The sequence below is a fragment of the Diabrotica virgifera genome, chromosome 8 (genome assembly GCF_917563875.1).
Source record: "Diabrotica virgifera virgifera chromosome 8, PGI_DIABVI_V3a".
Classification (NCBI taxonomy): domain Eukaryota; kingdom Metazoa; phylum Arthropoda; class Insecta; order Coleoptera; family Chrysomelidae; genus Diabrotica; species Diabrotica virgifera.
In genome coordinates this window covers 58729006-58755560 of record NC_065450.1, presented here as the reverse complement: position 1 = coordinate 58755560, position 26555 = coordinate 58729006, and the positions used below count along the sequence as shown (strand labels likewise).

At 32.5% G+C, this 26555-nt stretch overlaps 1 protein-coding gene across 1 annotated transcript in view; it reads right to left on the bottom strand.

Moving 5' to 3' along the window:
• The window catches only part of LOC126889290 (uncharacterized), a 67821-nt gene extending 47743 nt beyond the window's left edge, over positions 1 to 20078 (bottom strand). The window contains exons 1-4 of the mRNA XM_050657416.1: positions 19813 to 20078; positions 9340 to 9537; positions 2126 to 2288; positions 695 to 873 (exon numbers count right to left, since the gene is read on the bottom strand). Of these exons, the coding sequence (XP_050513373.1) occupies positions 695 to 873; positions 2126 to 2288; positions 9340 to 9537; positions 19813 to 19879 (607 nt within the window). The 5' untranslated portion in view covers positions 19880 to 20078. The remainder of the gene's footprint in view (positions 1 to 694; positions 874 to 2125; positions 2289 to 9339; positions 9538 to 19812) is intronic.
• Positions 20079 to 26555: the final 6477 nt, after the last annotated feature.

Genomic DNA, 26555 nt, shown 5'->3' with positions numbered 1-26555 from the left:
ATAATATAGTGCGAAAGGAACAGTGTTTAAAGAAAAAAATCTGTGTATTGTACCTCTCGCTATTTAAAGGGCCTCCACGTAGACACCAAATCCGTACTTATTCTCAAGGAAATTCCGCCCCAAAACCTCCCAGGGCCTCCATTAAACAATCTCGTATCTCTTATATTGCGCTGTGCATGCCGCTTGCCTGGTTGACAAAAAATAACTCTTATAGGTGTCGATAGGAATTGTTTACTTTATGTGCATTTTTTTTAAAGTTTTGTTAACTGCTATTTTTTTATCGTTAATTTAGTTTTGTTTCAGTTAAAACACATGTTAAAGACTAAAACCACCTATCTTCTTTGTTTCTGAAGATATCAAGGACTTTTAAAAAAGAAAATGTTCACAAGATATAGGGCTACAATGTGATTCCGATGTATACTAACATTTGCACCTCGTCCTCCCTACAGGGTGGCACACACTTAACATAAGAAAAACATTTCTTTTCTTCCACCTGGTATAAGTACAAAAAAGAAGTTTGAGTAAACCTCTGTACAACTATGTAAATAATAATGAAAAATCTAAAATCATAAAAAAAAATTGCGGAATCCGTTAATTTGTTCACGAAAAAATCAACTATGAAAATGAGCATAATATTCCATATCCCTAACTTTTGACGAGCAGTTTATTTGAAAATAAATCATTAAACACTTACTTATAAATCCAAACATTTCGTACTCAATATGGAGCGGTAAAATAGCCCAAGCAACAAGTGGCAGTATGAAAAATCCAAGCGCAAATGTAACACCCCTGAATAGTTGTACTTTTGACCTGTATTGTGAAGCATGATATTCCGTGAGAAGGGTAGTACTAGCAGAGAATGGACCATTAAATCTGAAAATTATTAACATATGTTATTTTAAAAGTTTCATTTTAACATTTAGAAAGTTTTCAACTTCTTGAAAGTACCATAACGTAGAAGGTGAACGTTACAACGTACTGAATATTATGCAGGATAAGCTACCGTTGAAGCAAGCAATAGTACTGAATCTAGCCCGTGAGGCTTGCGCACTCCCTAGAATGACATTTGGGTGCTAAAATTCATGGGGATGAGTGGGATTCGCTCGTGTGATCAGGAACCAGCCCACCACTCCCCAATTCTCCAACTATTTTCCACTCACCGACATGCGACAGCACGCTGCGCTGGTGCGCAATACAGGCTTTAAATCAGCAGAATGGTTGTCATGCCTGCTTAAAGCACTTTAAACATAAAACATAAAAAGTGAAAATTAACTAAATTACCCAATATTCAAATACGTAATACATACAAATAGTCCAAGAGCTGGAAGCGGATTTTGTTCGTGATAAGTAATATGGACAAACTATATGGGGATATGTTGAATTAGTCGTGTACATCACTTTCCCACACGGGCGGAAACCCGAGTGGGGGACAAGGGTAGTTATAAGGGGCCAAAGTCGCGGTTTTTATTATTTTTTTGTGACGCTTATGATCGAGCTAGTGCACTAAATTTGTAGATTTTGCTTAGTTACGTCATAATCTACTTATTCCCAAATTTTGGTGCACTCGATCACGAACGTCAATCTCGCCACGAACGTCACAAAAAACCTCTTATGATTTTTATATTCACCCCTGCCCCCCTTTGTCACCAACGCAGCGTTCCTCCCCTAGAGATTTTACCTGGTTACGTCATGACCTACTTATTACTAAATTTTGGTGCACTCGATCATGAGCGTCACAAAAAAATAATAAGAACCGCGACGGTGCACTGTCTCGATCACGAACTTCCCAAAAACCCCTTATAATTTTTATATTCAACCTTGCCCCACACCTTTGTCCACCACGCAGCGTTCCGCTCCTGGAGATTTTACTTAATTACGTCATGGCCTACTTATTCCCAAATTTTGGTGCATCTCGATAATAGGCGTTACAAAAAAAAAATTAAAAACCGCGACTTTGACCCCTTATAACTACCCTCGTCCACCGCTCTGTTTTCCGCCCGTGTGGGAAAGTCATGTACATGTAACTGATTTAACATATCCCCATATAGTTTGTCCATATTACTTATCACGAGTAAAATCCGCTTCTATCTCTCCGACTAAAACTTAGAGCTTCTCATATACTTACATAAGTCCACAAAAAAATTTTGCTATCATTAACATTAAAAAGTTTTGTGACATTGCTGCTACAATGTTAGCAAGTCCGTTTAAAAAATATCCCCATAAGATTAGTTTTCTTCTACCAAATATATCAGAGAGAATTCCCATAAATATGCCGCTAGTAATCATACCTAAAAAAAATTGTTTAATGAATACGTTTCGCTTTATAATCAAAAGCTTCATCAGTTCACTAAAAATAAATGATAAAGCATATTATATAAGTAAACATCTACCATGCTGTGATACATACTTACAAAACAATTTGTAGTTTTTTTGAATGTTATAAAAACTGTATAGTCCTGGATCCCGCGTACCAAAGAAAAGTTTATTAATTGCAAGCTAGAAATTTGTTCATAGCTTAACGGTATCTAGTCGGACAAACTTTGATGTATGGGAACACTGGAACAGGGAAGTTTTAATTGTGGAACATCATAAACATCTCATCCTGACAAGTTTATGATTGTGAGAAATAACATGTTGTTTTTAAGTTTATTCAATAGCCAACGTTATATGTATAATATATGAAAAAATGTTTGTTCGACAAAAATGTTGGGCATTTTAACGAGTCCGAAACGTAGAACATATTGTAAAATGACAGGAATTATGTTGGTGATAATAGGCCTGGATCCCGCGTACTAAAAAAAAGTTGATTAATAGCAAGTTGAAAATTTGTTAATAGCTTAAGGGTGTCTAGTCGGACAAACTTTGACATATTGAAACACTGGAACAGGGGAAGATTTAATTGTGGAATAGGTTAAAAATTTGGAACGTCAGACTACGAAAACGTCAGATGTATTTTGTCCGATAGAACTTCCAATTGATTTGTTACCCTTTCATTAAACTCTCATGCAAAATCGCTATTACTAACCAACATGTTTGACCTGTCATTTGACATGTTCTTCTTGCTCCACTCATTAAAATGCCCAGTTGGTGATAAACACCAGTCTGATTTTTTGCATGAGAGTTTAATGAAAGGACAACAAATCAATTAGGAATTCTGCCCGACAAAATACATCTGATGTTTTCGTAGTCTGACGTTCCAAATTTTTAACCTGTTCCACCATTAAAACTTCCCCTGTACCAGTGTTCCCATATATCAAAGTTTATCCGACTAGACACCGTTAAGCTATTAACAAATTTTCAGCTTGCTATTAATCAACTTTTTTTTCTAATGGGGGACCCAGACCTATAAATAGCAGTCTGATTTTTGCATGAGAGTTTAATGAAAGGTTAAAAAAGCAATTAGAAGTTCTGTCCGACAAAATTATTGGGAAGTTTTCGTAGTCCGACGTTCTAAACCTGTAAGATATAGACAAAAATGCTGGTGATAAATAGCAAGCTAATTTTGATTTTTTTTGTATACAACTTATATTTTGTAACGCAAAAAGTTTTGTCGGACAAAAAGTTAGGGAAAAACGAAGGAAAAAAATAAAAAAACATTTTTTCAGAATAACTTAGATAAATCTATTTTATGTGTGTGTGTGTGTGTGTGTGTGTGTGTGTGTGTGTGTGTGTGTGTGTGTGTGTGTGTGTGTGTGTGTGTGTGTGTGTGTGTGTGTGTGTGTGTGTGTGTGTGTGTGTGTGTGTGTGTGTGTGTGTGTGTGTGTGTGTGTGTGTGTGTGTGTGTGTGTGTGTGTGTGTGTGTGTGTGTGTGTGTGTGTGTGTGTGTGTGTGTGTGTGTGTGTGTGTGTGTGTGTGTGTGTGTGTGTGTGTGTGTGTGTGTGTGTGTGTGTGTGTGTGTGTGTGTGTGTGTGTGTGTGTGTGTGTGTGTGTGTGTGTGTGTGTGTGTGTGTGTGTGTGTGTGTGTGTGTGTGTGTGTGTGTGTGTGTGTGTGTGTGTGTGTGTGTGTGTGTGTGTGTGTGTGTGTGTGTGTGTGTGTGTGTGTGTGTGTGTGTGTGTGTGTGTGTGTGTGTGTGTGTGTGTGTGTGTGTGTGTGTGTGTGTGTGTGTGTGTGTGTGTGTGTGTGTGTGTGTGTGTGTGTGTGTGTGTGTGTGTGTGTGTGTGTGTGTGTGTGTGTGTGTGTGTGTGTGTGTGTGTGTGTGTGTGTGTGTGTGTGTGTGTGTGTGTGTGTGTGTGTGTGTGTGTGTGTGTGTGTGTGTGTGTGTGTGTGTGTGTGTGTGTGTGTGTGTGTGTGTGTGTGTGTGTGTGTGTGTGTGTGTGTGTGTGTGTGTGTGTGTGTGTGTGTGTGTGTGTGTGTGTGTGTGTGTGTGTGTGTGTGTGTGTGTGTGTGTGTGTGTGTGTGTGTGTGTGTGTGTGTGTGTGTGTGTGTGTGTGTGTGTGTGTGTGTGTGTGTGTGTGTGTGTGTGTGTGTGTGTGTGTGTGTGTGTGTGTGTGTGTGTGTGTGTGTGTGTGTGTGTGTGTGTGTGTGTGTGTGTGTGTGTGTGTGTGTGTGTGTGTGTGTGTGTGTGTGTGTGTGTGTGTGTGTGTGTGTGTGTGTGTGTGTGTGTGTGTGTGTGTGTGTGTGTGTGTGTGTGTGTGTGTGTGTGTGTGTGTGTGTGTGTGTGTGTGTGTGTGTGTGTGTGTGTGTGTGTGTGTGTGTGTGTGTGTGTGTGTGTGTGTGTGTGTGTGTGTGTGTGTGTGTGTGTGTGTGTGTGTGTGTGTGTGTGTGTGTGTGTGTGTGTGTGTGTGTGTGTGTGTGTGTGTGTGTGTGTGTGTGTGTGTGTGTGTGTGTGTGTGTGTGTGTGTGTGTGTGTGTGTGTGTGTGTGTGTGTGTGTGTGTGTGTGTGTGTGTGTGTGTGTGTGTGTGTGTGTAAAAAAATGGCTTGGATGCGGGTCCGTTAGCCACAGATTTTTATTTTATTTTTACCTCAATTTATTAGTTTTGTCATATTCCCATCTATCTGACTCAAATGACTATATTTGTTTCTTTCAAGTAGTTTATGAGTAATTTAAATATTTCCATTTTATGACAACTTAGTAGATATTCTATACTAATTGGAAAATGAACTTGTGTTTGTCGTAAATTGTAATACAATTGATTTATATATCTCTCGTTAATTTTGCATTCAAAGAAAATATGGTTCAAATCTCTAATCGAAACATTATCACAAAAACAGACTGATGAATTAACTATTCCTAATTTGTGCAGATGTGCCTCATATTTTCCGTGTCGAGTTTTTAATCTGACGATAGTAGAAATATCTTGCTTTGGCAGGTTATACTTAAACATGTATTCAGGTGGCGGAGGAAGTTCTTGATGTAAAGAAAAATATAAATTTTTTGATATGCTTGAAATATTTTTCCATTGCTTTTTCCATATTTTATTTATTCTATCTTTGACGTCATTTATTGCATCTGTCGATAAGATCTGAGTTAGGATCTCACCATTTTTTATTGCATCTTTGGCCAACTCATCCACTTTCTCATTACCCAGTATACCGGCATGCCCTTTTGCCCATAAATACTACTTCCACTTTAGACAAATTATTTTTTATATTACATAAAATTTTTGATTTGTATAAATTAAAATTAGTGTTTTGAATTGCATATATTGCAGATCTGGAGTCTGTTATTATCACAGCTTTTTCAATATTATTCTCTTTGATCCATTCTAGAGCTTTTTCGATGGCTATAATCTCAGCTGTAAAAATACTCCTAATACTAGATAATTTATAATTATTATGTTGATGGGTATTTTGCACATACATAGCACATCCTACTCCTGTTTGATTTTTAGAACCATCTGTGTAAATTACTGTATAATCCACAAAGTCGCTCAGTATAGATTTTACTAAAATATAATTTAAATGATTTGATTCTGTATATTTAGGAATTATGATTCTTGGTTTTTTTATCAAAGTTTTATACGGAAATTTATAAATTGGTAATAATTTACTGTTGTGTAAATCTGTATAATTCCTGGTTTCAATGAATGCATCTGTTAGTGGTGGTGAATTTTTTATTCTCCAATATTTGCTAGTTAAGTTTTCCATGTTTAATAAAGCCAGATTTGTTAAAAGGTCTGACTCAGTGTTTCTTAGCTTTATGCAGTATTTTTGAGCTAAAAATTGTCTACGTAAATTTAATGGGATTTCATTACACTCTGCTAGCATAACGTTTGTTGGAGTGGATACCATTGCACTTAAACATATTCTCAAGCATCTGTATTGTATCCGATCTAATATTTTTAAATTCGTATTGCTTGCTGATCCATATATCCAACACCCATAGTCCACGACTGATCGAATACAAGCATTGTAGAACAATAAAGCTGTTTTGGGGTCTGCACCCCATTTTCTGTTGGTAATACACCTTAGTATATTTATTTTTTTTTTCACACTTACCTTTGATGTATTGAATATGTTTAGTCCACAGAAGTTTATTATCTAGTACTATCCCTAGATACTTATACTGATTCACCACTGGTATAGTACGCCCACTCGAGGTTACGTTTCCCGGTGCGCGCAACCTATGCCTGGTGAAAAACATAATATTGGATTTTTCTGTGGACATTGTCATATTATTTTCATTTGTCCATTGTATAATAATTTCAACTATATGCCTCAATCTATTTTATTTATATTTTATTTATAAAATCTATTTTAGTTGTGTATTATTATTTATATTCACATTCTTGCATGTGTATACAGGGCGAGGCAGATAAAGGGCCTATTAGAAATATCTAGAGAACTAAAGGTAAGAGAATCATGAAAATTGGAATACAGGGGTTTTGAAGTATGAACTATCTAATGAAAATATTTTGGTCTCTTTACTACTTCCGGTTATACCGGAAGTTGATTGTAACTTCGTTTTTTCAAATGGGACACCCTATATATTTTTACATTTTTGGATTCTGCTCGATGTCTTCTTTCTTAAAATATAGTTATTGTAATATTATACAGGGTAGTTTAAAAGATAATTACGGTTTTTTATAAATTTTGTAGCAAACTTCACACCCTGTAGAATTGTACTGATTTGATATCAAAAACTCCATTTATGTCAAAGTGATTTTTAGTATAGTTTATTATTATTAAAAATTATTAATATGGCGAAATTTTTAATGTTAGTGTACAGGGTTGGTCGAAACTCGGAATGAGTATTATCTGAGTTTTCTTAAATGGAACACCCTGTATTTTAGTATTGTAATGAAATTAAATTTTATAGTACTTTTTTATTTCTTAAGTATTCCCTATACCTAACTGCTTTAATTTGTAAGTTATTCGTAGTTTTTTAAGCCTAACAATAATTGCAACAAATATTACGTGAAATTTTATTAGGTTTACCGTGAAAATATTCAATCACAAATAATTTTTTGAAAATAAACACATATTAATCTCTACTGACCCTTAATTTATTAATACTGGTTGATATATCAAAATACCTACGTAGTTAAAATTGTTGGTGTGTTTATTATTAATAAAAACATACAACATTCTATCTAGTTGGCTATGACTGACACTAAATATGCTTAAACATTTACTTTGCTTAAGCTTAAACATTCTACCATTTTTGAAGTTCCAGTTGCTTTGCTACCATTGCTAATATGAATTTTTCTAATGAGGAACTGATTCAGATGTTTTTTTGTTCTAGGAGAGTATAACAAATAAAAATGTGCTACTAGCAATAAGAGTTTATCATCAGCAATTCCATGATAGATGACCACCAAAAAGAGAAACTTTTCAAAATTTACTAGAACGGTTTCAACGAACTGGAAATTTAGATTACGAGAAATCTGATCGAAGAAAAATTATTTTAAATGATTAAAATGAATTAAATGTTAGTGTCACTGAGAATCTGCATATTAGTATGAACGTTCTCGTAAAGTGTCTAGTACGTCGAAACTAGTAAACTTTGAAAAGTTTCTCTTCTAAACTTTGAAAAGTATTCTTCTTGGCTGTCGTGTATCAGGGAGTTGCAGATTATAAATTCTTATTGCTAGTAGTACATTTTTGTTATACTTACTCGCCTAGAACAAAAACTTTACCAATCAGTTCCCCATTACAAAAATTTATATTAGTAATGGTAACAAAGCAACTGGAACTATAAAAATAATATAATGTCTAATGTTTAGTCAAGTTTATTGTCCAAGCCATAGCCAACTGTTTTTATTAATATTTTATGCACCAACAATCTTAACAACGTAGGCATTTTGGTATCTCATCCAATATTAATAAATTAAGGATCATTCTAGATTAACATATACTTATTTTCAAAAAAATATTTATGATTGAATATTTTCACGGCAAACCTAATAAAATTTCACGTAATTTTTGTTGAAATTAATGTTTGGCTTAAAGAACTACGAATACCTTACAAATTAAAGCAGTTAGGTATAAGGAATGCTTAAGAAATAAAAAAGTACTATAAAATATCATTTCATTACAATACTAAAATACAGAGTGTTCCATTTAAGAAAACTCAGATAATACTCATTCCGAGTTTCGACCAACCCTTATACTAAAATTAAACATTTCGCTATATTAATAATTTTTAATAATAATAGACTATATTAAAAATCACTTTAACATAAATGGGGTTTTGATATCAAATCAGTACAATTCTAGAGGGTGTGAAGTTTGCTACAAAATTTATAAAAAACCGTAATTATCTTTTAAACTACCCTGTATAATATTACAAAACCAATATTTTAAGAAAGAAGACATCGAGCAGAATCCAAAAATGTAAAAATATATAGGGTGTCCCATTTGAAAAAACGAAGTAACAATCAACTTCCGGTATAACCGGAAGTAGCAAAGAGCCCAAAATATTTTCATTAAATAGTTCATACCTCAAAACACCTGTATTCCAATTTTCATGATTCTCTTACCTTTAGTTCTCGAGATATTTCTAATAGGCCCTTTATCTGCCTCACCCTATATACATACATGCACACTCTAAAAACAGTGAGATAAGTATAAATGTATGTATATATTTAAAAAAAATTTGATACTTTTTGGGTGGAATTTTTTCTAGATATCTTTCATATTTTTAGGGTTCTCAAAATGATAATAGAAAATGTCACAGAACATGTGAAAATAATCTCTTAGGGTTTTCTAATTAGGCGAATCAGAAAGTATGGAAAATTTCCTACAAAAAACGTTGTATACATTTTTTTTCATGGAAAGTTAAGTGGACGCAAGTACTTTCAGCCAGTAAACTTGCCAAGTGTAAATGAAGCTTTACTATCTGTCGAAAAAACCTGATGAATTGTTTTATAGTGAATTACGTCACACTTTTATTTACCTCCAAAAGAGACTGCGGTTAGAAGTCCCTTTCGTTCCAATGTCAAATTAAGATCACATTCTGCTATTGGTACTGCATAAGACAATCCCATCTGCTCAAATGCTTGTGCAAATGAAGATGGAATTAGTAGCATTAACAAGTAAATGTTAAACTTTCCAAATCCGGTAGCTACCACAGCTTCTTCAAAGTCAGCTTTATCTAAAACAAAAAACAAAATAAGTTATTATTAACAAGAAATCTTTTTTTTGAAATTTTTTTTTAAACTTCCTTCAATCATGACTTTATTGACTGTATTGGTTAGCGTCATTTTAACTAATCGTATCAGTTTCTCCGGTATTCCTAGTGATCTCATTGCTTCATATTGTCCGTTTCGTGAGATGGAGTCGTAAGCGTGTTTAAAATCAATAAAGAGCATATGCAAGCCTATATTTTGTTCATAACTATTGTTTTGTAACAATTTTAGCATAAAAATTTGCTCGATTGTTGCTCTTCCCTGTCTGAAACCTGCCTGGTATTCTATTATTTCTGATTCATAGGCTTTTATTCTGGTTCTTATGATTTTTGCCAACACCTTATATACCACTTTTAACAGTGAGATTCCTCTGTAATTTTCTCAGATGGCTTTATCACCTTTCTTGTGAATTGGGCAGATGATTGCTGTGTTCCATTGCTCTGGCTTTTTTGTTTTCCCATATTTTCTTTATTAGTCAAGCTATCTTTTGCTGGAGCATATTTCCTCCTACCTTTAATATCTCTGCTGGGACTCCGCTTTCTCTGGTACTTTTATTTTTTAGATCTTTTATTACTGATCTTATCTCAAATTCTGTCGGGTTTTGTATTTGTTGCTGTTCTGTTTCTTGTATTTGTTGTTGTTTTATTTTTTGTCTTTATTGTTGCATTTCTTTTTCTGTTTGGCAGTTTGGCCTTTATCGTTTAATAATTCTTCGAAATACTCTGCCCACCCGTTTAATTTTTCTGTCTTGTCTCCCAATAACGTACCATCTTTATTTCCGCAAATCATTGTGTATTTATTTTGTGTCGCTCGTGTGTTTTTTACTTCTTGATAAAAATTTCTAACCTCTTTTTGGGCATAGTTTTCTTCTATTATTTCTAGTTGTTTTTCCAAAAATTCTCTCTTCTTTTGCCTGCATAATCGTTTAGCTTCTCTTCTTTGGTTTTTATAATTCTCTTTACTTTTTTCTGTATTGTTTCTAATATTTTCCATTTTTGCGTTGTTCCTCTGCTCTAGAATTATTTTGCAGTCCTCATCGAACCATTGTTCTCTCTTTTCCTTTTCTGCTTTCCCAATGCTAAGATCTGTCGCTTCTATCACGGCTGTTTGTATTAGTTCCCATTCCACTTCTTCATTCTCCGCTGTGATTCTTCCCAAACTTTTGTTTATCTGTTTGTCTATTCTTTTTGCTACCTCTTTATCTTGAAGCTGCTCTAATTGGTATTTTTTCCGTTGTTTTCTTTTTCTTGGTATTATGGGAATTTCTTGCTTCAGTTTAACTATCGTCAATATATGTCCGCATCTGCTCCTCTGTAGCTTCTACAATCAGTCACGGATCTGCTGTGTTTTTTTTTCAATATACTCGTCATATACTTTGAATTTATTCCAGAAAACTTCTTTGTACTCTCTATTTTAACACAAAAATGATTAAAAGGCTAAATTTTAAATTTCGTTACTCAACTTTTGCCATTAAACTTTGCAATGCACAAATCCGCACATTTTTCTTTGAAAAATTCATAACCTTTATCAGTATAAGAATTAAAGCTTAAAGCAGGTACAAATGTCAGAGTATATGCTGTAAAAATTTCAGAAAAAAATATTAAAATTGAACAGAGTTGTAGCGAGGTAAACGCAAAAAAACATAATGTCTTTTTTTATTTTTAATGTTAAAATTGCGATTTTGACAATGTGCCCCCACATTAAATTCAATATAAACCTTATTTTCGTTTTCAGCACCTTAAAAAATATTAATTATGAATAAAATTTCTTGGTTTAATAATGTGGCATTTTTGCTATTAATATCCAAATTAATTAAGGTTTTGGATTAAAGCTCGAAATTTTACATAAATTATAACTTTTACTTAATAGTCCTGTCGCCAGGGGGGGTACAACGGCCTCCTTTATTCAGATGGACTTATCCAAGTCTTTTTCATGTATTTTGACTCGTAGAATACGAATTTTTTGGGTAACAGTTGATCCGGATGTCGATAAGATTGTTATAGACAAAGAACTTGAGGAATTACATAACAGCGATTTCTCGCAAAACAAAACATTTTTTTGTATTTTTTGGGTCAATCTAACCAAAAAATGTTCATCCTACAAGTTTTTTCGTAGGATGCATAGTTTTCGAGATAAACGCGGTTGAACTTTCAAAAAATCAAAAAATTGCAATTTTTGAACCCGAATAACTGATTAAAAAATAAAATAGCAATTCTGCTTACCGCATTTGAAAGTTCGAGTCAAATTATGTCGGTTTTGATTATTTGCATTACTAAAAATAAATTTTTTTATTCTTAAACAAAGCTATAAACAGTAATAAACACCTAGTGCGTGAGTGATGTTTTCAATGATTTCTCATTTAGAATCGAACAAGTAGGTAGAGTAGGTACAAGTGCAAGCGAGGCAATATCTACGTAGGATGTATTAAAACGCATGTATTAGGTACGAGAAACACTGTGTTTATAGCTTTGTTTAATAATAAAAAAATAAATTTTTAGCAATGCAAATAATCAAAACCGATATAATTTGACTTGAACTTTCAAATACGGTAAGCAGAATTCCTATTTTATTTTTAAATCAAAAGTTATTCGGGTTCAAAAATTGCAATTTTTCGATTTTTTGAAATTTTAACCGCGGTTATCTCGAAAACTATGCATCCTACGAAAAAACTTATAGAAACATTTTTTGTTTAGAATGACCCAAAAAATACAAAACAATGTTTTGTTTTGCGAGAAATCTCTGTTATGTAATTCCTCAAGTTCTTTGTTTATAACAATCTTATCGACATCCGGATCAACTGTTACCCAAAAAATTCGTGTTCTACGGGTCAAAATATATATAAAAAAACTTGGATAAGTCCATCTGAATTAAGGAGGCCGTTGTACCCCCCCTGGCGACAGGACTATAAGTACATAACTATGGTTTAATTCCTAAAATGTAATTAATGGTCTTGGGAAAAATGATTTGTATCTAATGTTTTTCTGAAATCTATTGAAATATGGAATAATTTTAAACGAATTGATAAAATGTCAATTATTTACAATAAGAAACACTTTATCTTTTAACTAAACTAGTATTATGTATTTATTGTATTTCTTAAGCTTTAAAGGTATTGAATGCAAGGATTTTAACTAAATTACATAGTTAACAGTGGAAATTAAATACAACAGACAACGTTTAATAATTATTACCACATTTTACGCCTTGTTTGCACGTCTTCAAGAAGTGTCGGCAAAACATTTTGCAAAACATTTATAGGCCTCTCAATTATTTAGTGTTCTGGGTAATTCATAAAATATTGTACCCTTTACCCTTTCTGTATCCTTTACAAATTCCTCCTTGTTAAGAAATACCTGTTCTTTTGGAATAAAACTAAACTACCCCAAATATCAAATGTCAATAACATCAAGCAATGGTTTCTTTCTTGCTTTGATGGCATTCTTGGTTTATTTGATATGAGGGGACCAGGACGGGATGAAAAAATGTAAACACTAGCCATTTGGTTGATATTTACATTTTTGCTTTACTACCTACTACCAGATACAAATGACCTACAAACCTAGTATTTTTAAATGTGTCAATTTTAACCTTTTGTGTTGCACGGTGTTGCCAGACTTCAATTTGCATATCAAAATGTATTTTCGTTTTTTGGTCAAACGGCTGAATTTAGAAAAAAATGTTATAAGAGTTTTTTGCTCTACATTGTGCCTTATATCTATACCTCTAAGGAACGCACTATTTTCGGGGACACCCTGTATACCTACTCTTAAGACAAATCAAAAAATAATATATTTTTAAGACTAACTTTTCACTCTAATGGCATATAAAACAACATAATGCTATTCTACACTCCACCAGAATGAAAACAATGGGAACCTTCTCTGGTTACACCTCCGAGGCTTCTACAATATGCAAGCCATACGGATGCTGAGACTAAGGAAGATGAAGGAATTCTACAATTTTTAATTCACGTCTTATCTGCTCAGCGCGGTAAAGTTCCAACGAGAATGATTCCCTTCGTACTCTAATCAGAGTAAATGTAAATCAAAAATGAATAACCATTTTCAATTTCGTTGCAAAACGAAAATACAACCGAACCATATTCTAGTCCAATCAGAGAGTGCAGCAAGCACCTCTACCGGTTTCGAAACTTATTAGTCTCTCATCAGGAGGCACATATGCTGCTCTCCCTGATCCAACCAAAACAAACTCCAGCGTGCAGTCCCGGATTGCAACGAACGAAATGGCATAGATGCCCTAGCGGCAACTGCTACAACAAGACTAAGTTTTCACTCTAATGGCATATAAAACAACATAATGCTATTTATTCTACACCCCACCAGAATGAAAACAATGGGAACCTTCTCTGGTTACACCTCCGAGGCTTCTACAATATGCAAGCCATACGGATGCTGAGACTAAGGAAGATGAGGGAATTCTACAATTTACAATTCACGTCCCATCTGCTCAGCGCGGTAAAGTTCCAACGAGATTTTTCAAAGTTCCAACGTTTAATATATTTTTGTCTATGATGACTTTGACAGTCGAAAAATAGGTTACCTCGTTGGTTATACCAGACTTAAACAAGGGTGTGGGTCGGATTAAATTCTTGTATCAAGCTTGGACTCAATTTTTATATCAAGTATAACCTATAGGTATCTAAGTGATTGCAGGTTTATTGGTAGTGATTTTGCCTGTTTTGCCTATACCTGATTTATTCCTAGTATAACTTTTAGCCCGACCGCACATCAAAGAAACATGAAACGTAAATTACGTTTCATGGAAATAAACCACTGCTAAACAAATATACATCCGGCCATTTATGAAACTCTCCAAAAATAAAAATGTGTCATGAGCATGAATCACACTCGTTTCATTGGCAGGCGGACTTTGAGATTTGTTTAGCAGTGTTTTAGTTTCATGAAACATGTTTTTCGTTTCATATTTCATGTTTTTCGTTTCATGTTTCTTTGGTGTGCGGCTTGGCTTATACCTACTTGTTTTATTAGTAACAGTGAGTCTTTAAAATGAAAGTTTCTAAACTAAAAAATGTTTATGAACAAAAAAGTTATTGCAAATTAAACCCAAAAATATGCATGTTTTAAATCTTCTCGCCTTGTTTAATCATTAAGTGCTAAATTTATGGATGATCTAAGAATTTTTATGTAATTAAAAATAAGCAGTTAATTCTTGATTATTAACTGGTTTATAAACATTTTTTATGTTAAATAAACAACAGTTTTTTGCAATACAATACAGGTAGTAATTTTTTAATTCAGTATTTAATATTAAAAGCTACAAACAATCTTATCACATACTTATTAAATAGGTATTGTAATAATGTAAATATTTGTGGTAGCTTTAATAAAGTGATGTTGCATTATTAAGTAATTAATTTAGTAAGTAATTATTACGATTTATGATTTTGAAAAAGTGATGACGTTATATATTTTAAATTTTCCTCTATGCAGACTGGTTCAAAATTATGGAAAAAATTATTTTTTTCGAAAATAGGCAACTTTGAAGGAAAATCCCGAGACAGGTCGATTTTTATTTTTAAATTATGATTTTTTGGCACATGTATAATATGTATCATACTAGTGACTTCATCCATATGGGCGTAATGACGTAATCAATGATTTTTTTTAAATAAGAATAGGGGTCGTTTGCTACATCATTGGAAAGGTTATTTCAATTCTCTAGTCAGTAATATAAACATTAAAATAAATGTTTATAAAGGGCATCCAAAATAATATTCTTTAAATTAAAACAATTGACATCAAAAGAAGAATGTTTTTAGTTTATTTGATTCAAAATACATTTTACTGTTGTCAGAAAACATAAAAAAATGTATATTTCGCACAAAAAACGGATTTCGCTTCAATTAAATGTTTAAACTGCCAAAAGGCAGGTGGCTGGCAGCTCGAACATTGAATTTAAGCGAAAAGCAGTGTTTATTTATGAAATAAACATTTTTTTCTGTTGTCTGACAGCAGTAAAATATATTTTGAATTAAATAAAGTACGTACATACATTCTTCTTTTTGTGTCAATTAATTTAATTCAAAACAAATTATTTTTAACAGCCTGTATAAATAATTAGGTTAATGTTTATATTACTGAATAAAGAATTGAATAACCTTTCAAATGAGCTTGCACACGAAGCCTACTCTCATTTAAAAAAATCATCGATTACGTCATCACGCCTAGATGGATGACGTCACTGGTATGATATATATGCCAAAGAATCTAAAATCTCAAAATAAAAATCGACCTGATTCGGGATTTTTCTCCAAACTGGCCTATTCTCGAAAAAATTAATTTATTCCATAATTTTGAACATCTCTATACTCCGTCTAATATACTTAGCGTTGCACTTCATCCGCGTTATAGCCCGTGAAGGCACATGATACCAACACGAAATATTTAGGCGGTAGGTGTGTTCTTTTTTATAATCATTTTGCCGAGTACACTGGAATTACAGCCACTAGACATATTTTATTATATACACGTAGAAATAATATTTCAAAATTTCTATTAATGTTAACTTAAAGAAATAAACAATAATGTGTTTCATTTAATTTGTATAAATGGATTATAAAGCGTTTTTATGAAGCACATTTGTTCGGAACGCACTGTAACTGTAATCGAACGGAGGAGATATTTTGGCATAAATTTGTAACATTTATTTGACAGTTGCGGTATTGACACTTCATATTTGTTTTTATTCTTTACTATAAGTATTTGTTTTATTATATTTATTGTTGTTTAGTCCTTCGTTATACTTTTTTGGATTTTGTAATTACATTAATGTACTTGTAATTTCAGAGAGGCACCGTTCCGCGATTCTGATGTGTAATGCTTCCGATGGATCGGCATTAAGGCTAGAATCCTGGCTATTTAGTTAGTCTAAGACTTCATGTTTGTGTCGGCCGTTATCAAAGTGGTCTCTCTTCTGCAAAGAGCTTCTACAGCCAGTTTCACCGGTTAAAGAGTGGCGATCCACTCACTGATTATTGACCACTCGCCAGTATAGAATATTATCGCAGAATCAATGTCTATCAACCCTTTATCGATGCAAATTTTCCAGCATACTGAGCTACTGCTAGCGCGATAGAATGGCAAGTTGCCGACTCACAGCTTTGAATAAAGAGGCTAATGAAGACATTAAGTAACTTATTTCGAATTTAACACGTTTGCGGATCCGCTCTGCTGTAACTCACACAGCCCAAACATTTTCCCTTCTAGACCCAGAAAATCTAAATGAATACTTTGTTAATGCGAGTAAAAATATTACATCTACTATTGTGTCACAACAAGATCCCATTTCCTATCTCCCTAATTCAAGAAAGGTTTCGAATTCATTCTTTATAAGACCGGTTGATAAATATGAACTGATCCAAACAATCAATAGTATCAAAAGCAAATCTTCCTGTAGTACCGATGGACTATCCATAAAAATTTTCTCAAATCTCCCAGACAATGTGTTGGGAGTCCTCATCTCTCTAATTAATGATTTTTTTGAGGAAGGTAAATTTCCAGAGTGCCTAAAGACGGCCATCGTTATTCCTCTTCATAAGGGTGGTGAAAAATCTAATGCCTGCAATTATAGACGTATTGCATTACTACCGGTACTCTCCAAAATTATTCAGAGACTCATAAAAGCCCGACTTATATCCTTTCTCATTGATAACAAGATTTTATCACAAAATCAGTTTGGCTTTTTAAACAATAAATGTACCACCGATGCCATGTTTTCTGTACTACATGAGGTTTATCAAGCATTAAACAATAATCTGCATACTGCCACTGTTTTTTGCGATTATGCCAAAGCTTTTGATTGTGTAAATCACGACATTTTGATAAAAAAACTAGATTTCTATGGAATTTGAGGTATTTCTTTGAACTGGTTTCAATCTTACTTGGATAATAGAAAACAACTGGTTAGAGCAAATGATACAGACTCTAGTCTCAAAAATGTTGTATGTGGGGTACCTACCAAAAGGTTCAGTATTGGGTCCTCTACTTTTCCTGATCTTTATTAATGACATCACTAGTTTAAAAATCGATGGAAAAGTTTTTCTTTTTGCTGACGATACCAGTATTACTTGGAGCAACTCAAATATCGCAACTCTTCATGCTACTATAACTTCTGATCTACTCACAATAAAATCCTGGTCCAATTCTAATTTACTCTCTTTTAACGTAGATAAAACAGTAGCATTATCCTATAAAGGAGGAACTCTTCAACCCTTACCTCTTCATAACAGCCAGATCAGTATCGTTTATTCTGTAAAGTTTCTTGGTATTTTTTTAGATAGCAACCTTAAATTAATGGTCCCTTCATATCGATGTGTTAAGCAAGAAACTATCCTCAACTTGCTTTGCAATAAGATCTGTTTCGAAGGAAATGAATTTAGCCTCTTCCAAAATAACATATTTTTCTTTGTTCGAGTCCCATCTTCGATATGGTCTTCCTTTTTCCGATCCGATGTTATTTTTAAATTACAAAAAAGAGCAATAAGATGTCCGTTTGGCCTCAGAAGAGATTTAGCAGAACAACACATAGATTCTAACACTACCTTCTTTATATATTTTAGAAATTGTTTGCTTAATTCGTAAACATCTACATGTCTTTCCAGCAAGACCTAGACGTGACTATTCCAGCAGAAATTCTATCTTTGACATCTATTTACCGATCCTGTCCAGTGAGTTAGTAAAGAAATCTATATTATATTCAACAAAAAAACTATACAACCATCTCCATCTACAATTTAAATCTGCAACATCTTTCCCCAAGTTCCGTAAAATGACGAAAGCCTATTTATCTGAAAGCCCATATTATTCAATAGCAGAGTTTCTTAACCAATAACTAAGAAATTACAGTACTCTTATGTATAAGTAGAATCTTAATATATATATATATATATATATATATATATATATATATATATATATATATATATATATATATATATACGAATTTCTCTATTTTTGGGTATAGAAGTCAAACTGGGGCCTTAAAGTACACTATTATCCAATATTCAAGCTTTCGGAAATGTTTATTTCCTTTCTCAAGAATTTCTACAATGCAATAAGATAAAATTTAGAACATATGTATGAAAGAATAAAAAATATTAATGAGTAACTTACCAGAATTTAGATTATAAAAGAATGTTGATTACAATACATAATTAAAAATACTATTACTAAAACGGCTGTTTAACATTTCAAAAAACATAGAAACAATAAAAATTCTTCAGAAAACATTTTAGAAAAGATTAAAAAATTTCTAAAATGTTTTCTGAAGAATTTTTATTGTTTCTATGTTTTTTGAAATGTTAAACAGCCGTTTTAGTAATAGTATTTTTAATTATGTATTGTAATCAACATTCTTTTATAATCTAAATTCTGGTAAGTTACTCATTAATATTTTTTATTCTTTCATACATATGTTCTAAATTTTATCTTATTGCATTGTAGAAATTCTTGAGAAAGGAAATAAACATTTCCGAAAGCTTGAATATTGGATAATAGTGTACTTTAAGGCCCCAGTTTGACTTCTATACCCAAAAATAGAGAAATTCGTATTTCCTAATAAGTCAATTAAGATACTATTTGTATATATATATATGTATTTGAGTGTCATATGCAGCAGCTTAACTTATTAACTTATTAAATTTCTTAAGGTAGATTAGGCAATTTGATTTTTTTTTTTTAATTTAGATTGCTACCGATTTTTATTTCACTTTATTATGTTTTATTTATATTGACGATTTATATAATTTTAGTAAATTGTGTTTGTTATTGTTCTTATTTATGTTTCTTGTAAGCTTTGTCTATAAAATTGTTAAATTTTTTATGACAATAAAGCATATTTCTAATTCTAAAAAGTATGTAAAAAAGCGCTGAAACCATCTGGATTGCTGGATGCTGGATCCAGCAATTACAATCTCTACTTGCGCACAATAAGTAACAAAATACTTGTTACGCTAATATGGGAAGTAAAATCAACAAGAAAGAGAAGAAGGGGAAGACTTAAAGACAATTGGGATAATGCGGTTGAAAGGATATTGGGGCATAAGAGAAAAACATGTTATGGAGCAAAAGAAATGGTAAAACACAGTAAGGACTGGAAAAAACTTGTAACTAGGAAAAAGAAAGAATTATTGCCTACTTCCATAACTGCAAAAACTATTACCCAAAAATAAAAAAAAAAGAAATATATCTAAAATATCTTACGTTTTAACTGATCCGTTTTTCCTTCATTATCTTTATCGTTTTTTACTTTTTCCAGTGTATAATCCATCCCCAGTTTTCGTTTCTAACATATGATGAACTTCAGCGAACCTATTCTATCCCACCAAATACAACTTATGAATAAATTTAAATTTTTACAATACCAATTCATTGTAGATAAGTTGTGTAAGACGATGGTAGTTTATTTTGCTTATCTATAAATTATTTAAAATAATAATGCACAAATAAAGTATCTTAAATCTTGTGTCAACACGAACTGAGTTCTCATAGTTACATTAAATTTTTAATTGATAAAAATAATTGTTTTAAAAATACATAACAAAGTTGGCACAATTCCCGAAATCTCTAACGCAGTAATATATTGTTTTTCTACAGCCGTGCTAAAAGAGCCACTTTCCCGCATGCATTTTCTTTTCCAAAGTTGCACTTTGGGAGATAAATTTGAAATAAATATTAGTAAATAATATCTAAATAATAGTTTATTGCCTGTAATATAATGTATTATAAAGCCATAAAGTATTCTGCTTTTCTAGTGCGGAAAAGCAGAATACTTTATGGCTTTATAATATATTATATTACAGGCAATAAACTATTATTTAGATATAATTTACTAATATTTATTTCAAATTTATCTTATTGTTTTTATGTTTTAATAAAATTAGCGCGATTATTTCATTCACAGAGATTCTGACCAATAGAAACCTACAAGCAGTGCCGGATTAAGGGGGGGCTATGGGGCTATTAGCCCCCGGCGGTAAATTTTGAGAGGCGGTACGTCGCTCCCATCACGTTTTAATTCTATATGTGGATATTTCAAATTTATGGGGTTGATTTTCTGAAATAGCATGGTAATAAAACTTCGTCTCGTCACCGATAAGATCCGTGCCTGCGGTAGCAGGTCGCACAAAAACACGTTTCATGTTTCTGGGAAATCGGCCAGCGCCACTGCGCCTGGCGGCAGCGTGTCCGGGTCCGGCTTCAACAGGCTATGTCGTCAGTCGTGTTAGCGCAGTTTTCGAGACTAGTCTCAAATTTTACTTATTTATTAGTGAAGTGTTTGCGTGACGTTTCTAAAAAATGAGCGGAAAGGAAGGAGGTGCATTTTGGAAACGACAAAAGTTAGAAAAACAAAAAAAATTAAACGCAGTATTAAAAAAGCCAAGATTCAGCTTTTTTTTTACCAAATCTAAGCAAGATAGTATACCAACGAGCACTTCTCTTCAAGACTATCCGATTGCAACAGTTTCAGGTGTTTTAGAAGGTAGGTTTCTTTGACTGTTTTAGTTACTTTTTTATTAAAATAAAATTTGCAGCAGGATCTTCATCATGTCGAGATGATTCATCCACAGCAAATTCAGACCCACTTTGTGATATCGAGTTACCTTCTGAAAAGAGTTCTCCTGAACGTCAAATTCTAGTCGATACCCAGATAGCATGTAAACTTGTGGCAAGTTTGATTCTTCTTTGATTTTTAATTGCTGCGTCAAATATGACGAGGCAAGTTTGTGACAAGTTTGCTGCAATATTGTTATGACAAAGATGATTATTCAAGTTTGTATCAACTTTGCTTCAAGCTTAGCTTTGCACAGCCCGCTTCGATTCCCGCACGACAACGAAAGTGTTGCCACCCGGAGGGAAATTTCTGTGTTAGCGAGAATTTTCAACATACAATTGAAAAAGTTATCTCAAAAGGGAATTTTTGCTCCAGTCCAAATTGCACAATATTTAAAAAAATTCAAAAATAATTCAACATATTTTCGCAGACTTTGTAAATAGGAGCGAATTTTTTCATAAAAGTGAGAATTTTTAAGGTAAGTTGAGGTAAAAAGCTTACTTGATGCTACGCGTAAGCGGTGATAGTTTGTTGTTGTGGTTATGTTGATATTTTTCTTCAAGTTCTTTACAACTTAAATTTTCCGTACAATTCTCCGAGACTATTACCTTAATTATTATTACTAAGCTGAAGCTTATTTTCTTCATTGGTAATAGACCAAACTGCATGACAGATTAGTACCTATACTCATTTTGCTGTGGTCAACTCTGGTGGCATTGAGGTAGAGGTAAGCCTTTTTATGTTTTTTGTAGCTTCTAACTGTACTCACATACTATTTAAAATAAATTATATATTATAAAATAGATATAATAAATAAATTTTAGGTTTTATTGTAAAATTGTTACTTTAACATCTTTTTACCTCTTTTAATAACATATATTAATTCTGTTCACACAACAAGAGTTTTTAACAATTTTTATTTGTTTCATAGCTGATAGACAAAACCAAGCATCGGAATCTTAAGCTAGGGTGTTTAATGTAAGTTCCAATGAATAATTTTATACAATAGATTGTATTTTAGTCAAGTGATTAATAAATAGTTATATAAAATGGTATTGTATTTTTTATTCACATTGTTTTATTCAAATCGTGGCTAGTATCTCAAAATAAACCTTAAGCAAGTTTGTATCAAGTTTGAAAAAACAAACTTTATGCAACAAAACAAAAACAAACCTTCAGAAAGTTTGTTATATCAAGTTTGTATCAAGTTTGAAAAAACAAACTTCATGCAAGTTTGTCACACACCAACTAGCAAGTTTGATTTAATCTTGCTTCAAGTTTGCAAAGTTGCCATGGCAAACCTGCAGCAAGCTTTCATGTTTGATGTATCAAACTTGTTGCAAGTTTGAAACAAGTATATATTGTTATCTGGGTAGTGGTGTTAATCGAGTTGATTTATAAGATCCAAAATACTGGCCAAGAAATTGTTTAGATGAAGTGTTGAAAGAAATCAAAACACAGGATCTTAATTCTCTAGACTTTGAATCTTTAAAAAGTGTGTGGAGTTTTATTGGCACTGGTTTAAGCAACCAACTGGCTAGTCAATAATCTTCAGAAAGAAAAATAGGAAATAGGAAAACAAAACAGGTACTGCACTAAATCACTATTCTATAAAGTTTTAAAGAATGGTGAAGAAATTCGGCGTGACTGGTTAGTGTATTCCAAAAGCACAGGCTCTTTATTTTGCTTATATTTTCGACTCTTTTCAAGCGAAAATTGCACTTTTTCCTTTTTTTACTGGATTTGACGACTGGAAAAAGGCTAAAGAAAAATGTGACAGTCATGAAAGGTCAGTCGTTCATTTAGAACATCTTAAAAATTTTATTTCAAGAAATTCATTAAGTATTAGAAATATTGATGATTCTCTGCGGCAACAGATTGAGCATGAGACCACATATTGGCGAAACATATTACAAAGAGTCGTTAGTGTCATAAAATTCTTAGGTAGTAGGGACTACCTTTTAGAGGAACCGACGAAAAATTTGGTTCTACTAGCAATGGCAACGACCTTGGATTACTAGGGTTGTTGGCGGAATATGATCCTCTTTTAAAAGAACATATTGAAAAATATGCTTCAAAAGGCTGTGGTTCAGTATCTTATTCATCAAAAACGATTTGATTTGAATTTTTGCAAGTGCTTTCGGACCACATAAGAAATTGTAAAACAAATTCATTGTGACAAATATTATTCAATCAGTGTTGACTCTACGCCTGATAATATAACACTTGCAGATCAACTGACATTCAGTATTAGGTATTGCTCGGACACCTGCAGTGGCGTGCTGGAACTTTTCAAGCGGTCCGGTGATTTTATAGAAAAGCGGCCTCCCATCCTCATTTTACCTTCTATTATCAGGATGTTTTATTCGGTATTTAAAAAAACAAAAAAAAACAAAGATATAAATTATTGTTGAATCAAACATAAAACTTTGTATTCAATGATTTTTTTCTTAATTTGCTATATTTTTTCATTTAAGAAAAGTAAATCTTACAAATAATAATTGACATGCATGACAATATTGTATGCAGTAAGGCAAAAACCATAATTTCCTAAATAAATATAATATGAATTTGATGTAATTAAGGTACAAGTAAAATAACATTGAGAATTTTTCAATTATGATGCAATCAAGTTGCATTTTAGTAAATCAATTATACAAGAGAGTACAAATACAAGTACAGTGTATAAATACAAGTACAGTGTACAAGTACAGTATAAAGTACAGTGCAAATACCTTAACTTAACAATATTTAAAATGTTAATACAACGCAATAATCTAAATATTCTTTTGCAAGTATTTTATAAAATAATTACTTAACTCTCGATCAATAATTTCCGCATTAAAATAGATTTTTGAGCAAATTCGTCGATTATTTCATCATTTTTAAGCTTATACAAAGCTTCTTTTTCTATAGCCATTAGCATAAAAGTGATCTTGTGTTAAAGTACTACTTAACCGATTTTTTTATGTATTTCAATGTTGAAAAGCTTTTTTCGCAAAATACTTGTGTCACTGAAAGAGTTAATAAATGCTTTATACTATAGGTACTATTTAAATTTGGATAAGCACACTGATATAAGTTGTATTTATGCAAAACAGCCTAACAACAAGCTATACAATCTTTACACTTTTTAGTACTACACGGAGGTGAGGTTTTCACGATATCAACATTGTCATTTGTTATTTCGTGTTCATTATCACTTTTGATTAATAATATCATCCTTCATATTTTCTGTCGGCTGAACATATTTATCATTAACTCCATCTTGTATAATTTTGCAAAATCCTATTTTTAATACAATCCATTTATCAGCAAAATCCATGAGTTCTTCTCTAATTGCAGTCGCAGATATGGTAGGATAAAACTTTCTTAATTTTTCAGTAAATGATTTAAATGCCATCAAAGGTATACCATTTTGTATTGTATCAAAATTTCTAGGATGTAGAGTGCTTATATCATCATAAAACGATTTGATTTGTCTTGATCAAATCGTTTTTAGATACTTTCAATAATTCGGTCAAAAATGAGCAAGACGTTTTTCCATTTTTAATTCTGCAGAGTACATACATGTTTAAAGGAAATTGGAAAACCATATAATATATATATATATATATATATATATATATATATATATATATATATATATATATATATATATACGAAGCAAGTTTTCAATCCTAATAGCAAATAATTAATATTGAAAAATATCAAAAATCACTAAAAGATTTTTAAATTGAAAACTTACTGGTACATCCCCATGTATACGCCTCCAAGACTTCTACAATTTGCAAGTCATATGGATGCTGCAGTAAAGACGATAGGGAAGGAATTCTAAACCTTGCAATTCAAATCCCCCGTCTGCAGCCGGCTAGGAACTGAAAGATGCACCATAGTTACTCTAGTGAGTAATACGAAAATAAAATAATAAAAATGTGTACCATTTTTATTCGGCTGCAATACGAAGGAAAAACAATCTTATTTTTTAATTAGAATAAGGAGTGCAGCCAGTCCCTTTAACTGCAGTTTTCTGCTCTTATTGGAGCGTCATCAGAAGGAACGTAGGCACTGTTCTCCTTAATCCAATCAAATTGCATCGAAAGGTTTTCCCAAATATTGCAGCCAAAGTGATGGTAATGGGTGGCTAGCGCCATCTGGCCGTAAAAATACGAAGCAAGTTTTCAATCCTAATAGCAAATAATTTTGATATTTTTCAATATTAATTATTTGCTATTAGGATTGAAAACTTGCTTCGTATTTTTACGGCCAGATGGCGCTAGCCACCCATTACCATCACTTTGGCTGCAATATTTGGGAAAACCTTTCGATGCAATTTGATTGGATTAAGGAGAACAGTGCCTACGTTTCTTCTGATGACGCTCCAATAAGAGCAGAAAACTGCAGTTAAAGGGACTGGCTGCACTCCTTATTCTAATTAAAAAGTAAGATTGTTTTTCCTTCGTATTGCAGCCGAATAAAAATGGTACACATTTTTATTATTCCATATAATATACTTGTATGTATGAAAATAAATAATATTATCTGCAGCAATATATTTATGTACATATTTATTATATAGACTATAGAGTCTTACTCATTTACTTAAATTGTATTTCACAATTAAAAAAAAATTGATTTTTTTTTAATGTTTTATTATTTTATTAGCAAAATTAACATCCGATTAGAAATTAAAAAAATATTTTTTGTTACATCTAAGAATTTTTGTGAAAACCTATTTGACCGGCCTCAAGAGGCCGCGGCCTCTCGGTGATTGCACCGATTCATTTATATGGCCAGCACGCCACTGGATACCTGTCGAGAGGTTCATACAGTTTTTAGACAACACTGGTCACAAAGCCGAAGATAAGGAAGCCAGCATTGTAAAAATTTTGTCCAACGTGAATATAAATATCAATGACTACAGAGGACAATCGTATGACAATGCGACTAACATGTCTGGCGTTTATAGCGGTCTCCAAGCCCGAATAAAATCTAGGAATAGTTTGGTAAAATATGTATCATGTGCAGCCCCATTTGTTTGTAAATAATTATGTTAATTCACTTTATAAGTTGTGAGTTTGTGTCTTTGTGGCTTTTTTGTATATTTGTAATAAATTACCTAATAATATTAAAATAGTTTTAATGAATTGTTAACCTAAGACGCATCTATACCTACTGGAGAGTGGCGGTATAGTATGACTTGTCCTCCGGCGGTCCATGAACTAAATCCGGCACTGCCTACATACTCTGGGCTAATTAGCAAAATTCATGGAAAAGTTATTTACCAGCAATTTTATTGCTGGAATCGAATTATAAGATCCTCCATATTAATAATATAGGTATGCAAAGTCCGCAGATAGTGTGCTACTTTTTTTATAAACAAAATGGCGCC